Source organism: Sinocyclocheilus rhinocerous, unplaced genomic scaffold, assembly GCF_001515625.1.
Source record: "Sinocyclocheilus rhinocerous isolate Xijiao unplaced genomic scaffold, SAMN03320098_v1.1 scaffold1439, whole genome shotgun sequence".
Classification (NCBI taxonomy): domain Eukaryota; kingdom Metazoa; phylum Chordata; class Actinopteri; order Cypriniformes; family Cyprinidae; genus Sinocyclocheilus; species Sinocyclocheilus rhinocerous.
This window is the reverse complement of record NW_015651494.1, coordinates 312,665-314,145: the sequence shown is the minus strand read 5'-3', so window position 1 is coordinate 314,145 and position 1,481 is coordinate 312,665. Positions and strand designations below refer to the sequence as shown.

Sequence of the window (1,481 nt, the reverse complement as noted above, 5' to 3'; positions counted from 1 at the left end):
GTGAGTGAGTGAGTGAGTGTGAGTGAGTGAGTCTGTGTGAGTGAGTGTGTGTGTGAGTGAGTGAGTGAGTGTGTGTGAGTGAGTGTATATGCAAATCAGCATATTAGAATGATTTCTGAGATCACGTGACACTGAAGACTGGCGTAACGAAGCTGAAAATTCAGGTTTAATCTCAGCAATAAATTACTTTTTAATATATATTACAATAGAAAACAGTTATTTCAGATTGTAATAATATTATACGATTTTAGCAACAATTTGATGTTCTTTCAAAAACATAAATAGCGTACTGATCCCAAACTTCTGCGTGTCAGTGTATATATTATGATTTTAGAGTAGAGGAAACTGTGGTTGCCGTGGTACATTATAATAACATTCATAAGTCGTGTTTATTTATGTACGTTATACCGCCACTAATGTAAATGATATTTGCGATATATAATCTGTAGGCGAGTGTGATGTAATGCTGACATGACCTGGATCTGATGATATCTGATTAGTTTCCTACCTTCCCCGACGCTCCGTCTCCCAGCAGCACGATCTTCAGCTGCCGCTCCTGGACCTCCTCCTCAGAGTCCGACATCCCTCCCGACACACACCGACAGAACCGAGCCGAACTCAGTCACGCCGACGACCGAGACGCGTAGATAATCTGATCACGGATCCGCTCGCCGCCATCTTCCCTCGGCGCAGACCATCCTCATCCTCAGCGCGGCTCTAAAACACGCTTTATATAACTCCACAATCTCAGAATTATCCAGGAAAACTCCTCGGTTATCAGTCTAATGTTTAATTCGGGAGCGAGTGCGATTTACGGTGTTTGTGTGGACTTTGCGCCCCCGACACCGCCGGAATGGACTCGTCCTTCATGACGCTTCCCTGTTGCCATGGAGACAGAGCGAGAGAGAGAGAGAGAGAGAGTGAGTGTGTGTTTGTGTGAGAGAGAGAGAAATAAACGCACAGAATTCTTCACTCAAGGGCGAGGTGTGAGGCAGGGCTGTCCACTATCCCGACCCTCTTCAATATCTACATTAATGAATTGGCGAAACTCCTGGAACAATCAGCAGCACCTGGCCTCACACTGCATGACTCCAACATAAAGCTCTTGCTGTTTGCAGATGATCTGGTTCTGCTGTCTCCAACAGAAGAGGGTCTACAGCAGGACACCGAACAACGCCTGCAGGGCAGAATTAGGCCAATACCCTCTACTAATGCGCATTGAGAAAAGAGCCATCACATTTTGGAAACACCTCAACATGAGTGACCCCAACTCTTACCATTTTAAAGCCCTTAAAAACCATGAAGTGAACCCTGAAAAAAGTCCCCTGATTCAGACGGTCCTGAAGCTGCAGAAACAAACTAACGTGACTAACAACATCCAGCATCAGGACTCTGAAATATTCATCCACAAAATTCGGCCCAACCAAATTATAAAAGCACAAAAGAAAATGATCTAACCTATTGGACTGAAACAACAGAAA

The 1,481-nt window shown here is 44.6% G+C and overlaps 1 protein-coding gene across 4 annotated transcripts in view; it reads right to left on the bottom strand.

Moving 5' to 3' along the window:
* Positions 1-1,481, bottom strand: part of LOC107712918 (ras-related protein Rab-28-like) — a 42,643-nt gene that overhangs the window by 23,000 nt on the left and 18,162 nt on the right. The window contains exon 3 of one of the 4 annotated variants that reach the window (XM_016518318.1): positions 509-585. In XM_016518318.1, coding sequence (XP_016373804.1) covers positions 509-583 — 75 coding nt within the window. In that variant the 5' untranslated portion in view covers positions 584-585. Of the gene's footprint in view, positions 1-508; positions 790-1,481 lie in introns of those variants that run through there. The other 3 variants (XM_016518317.1, XM_016518316.1, XM_016518315.1) reach the window with 3 other exon arrangements.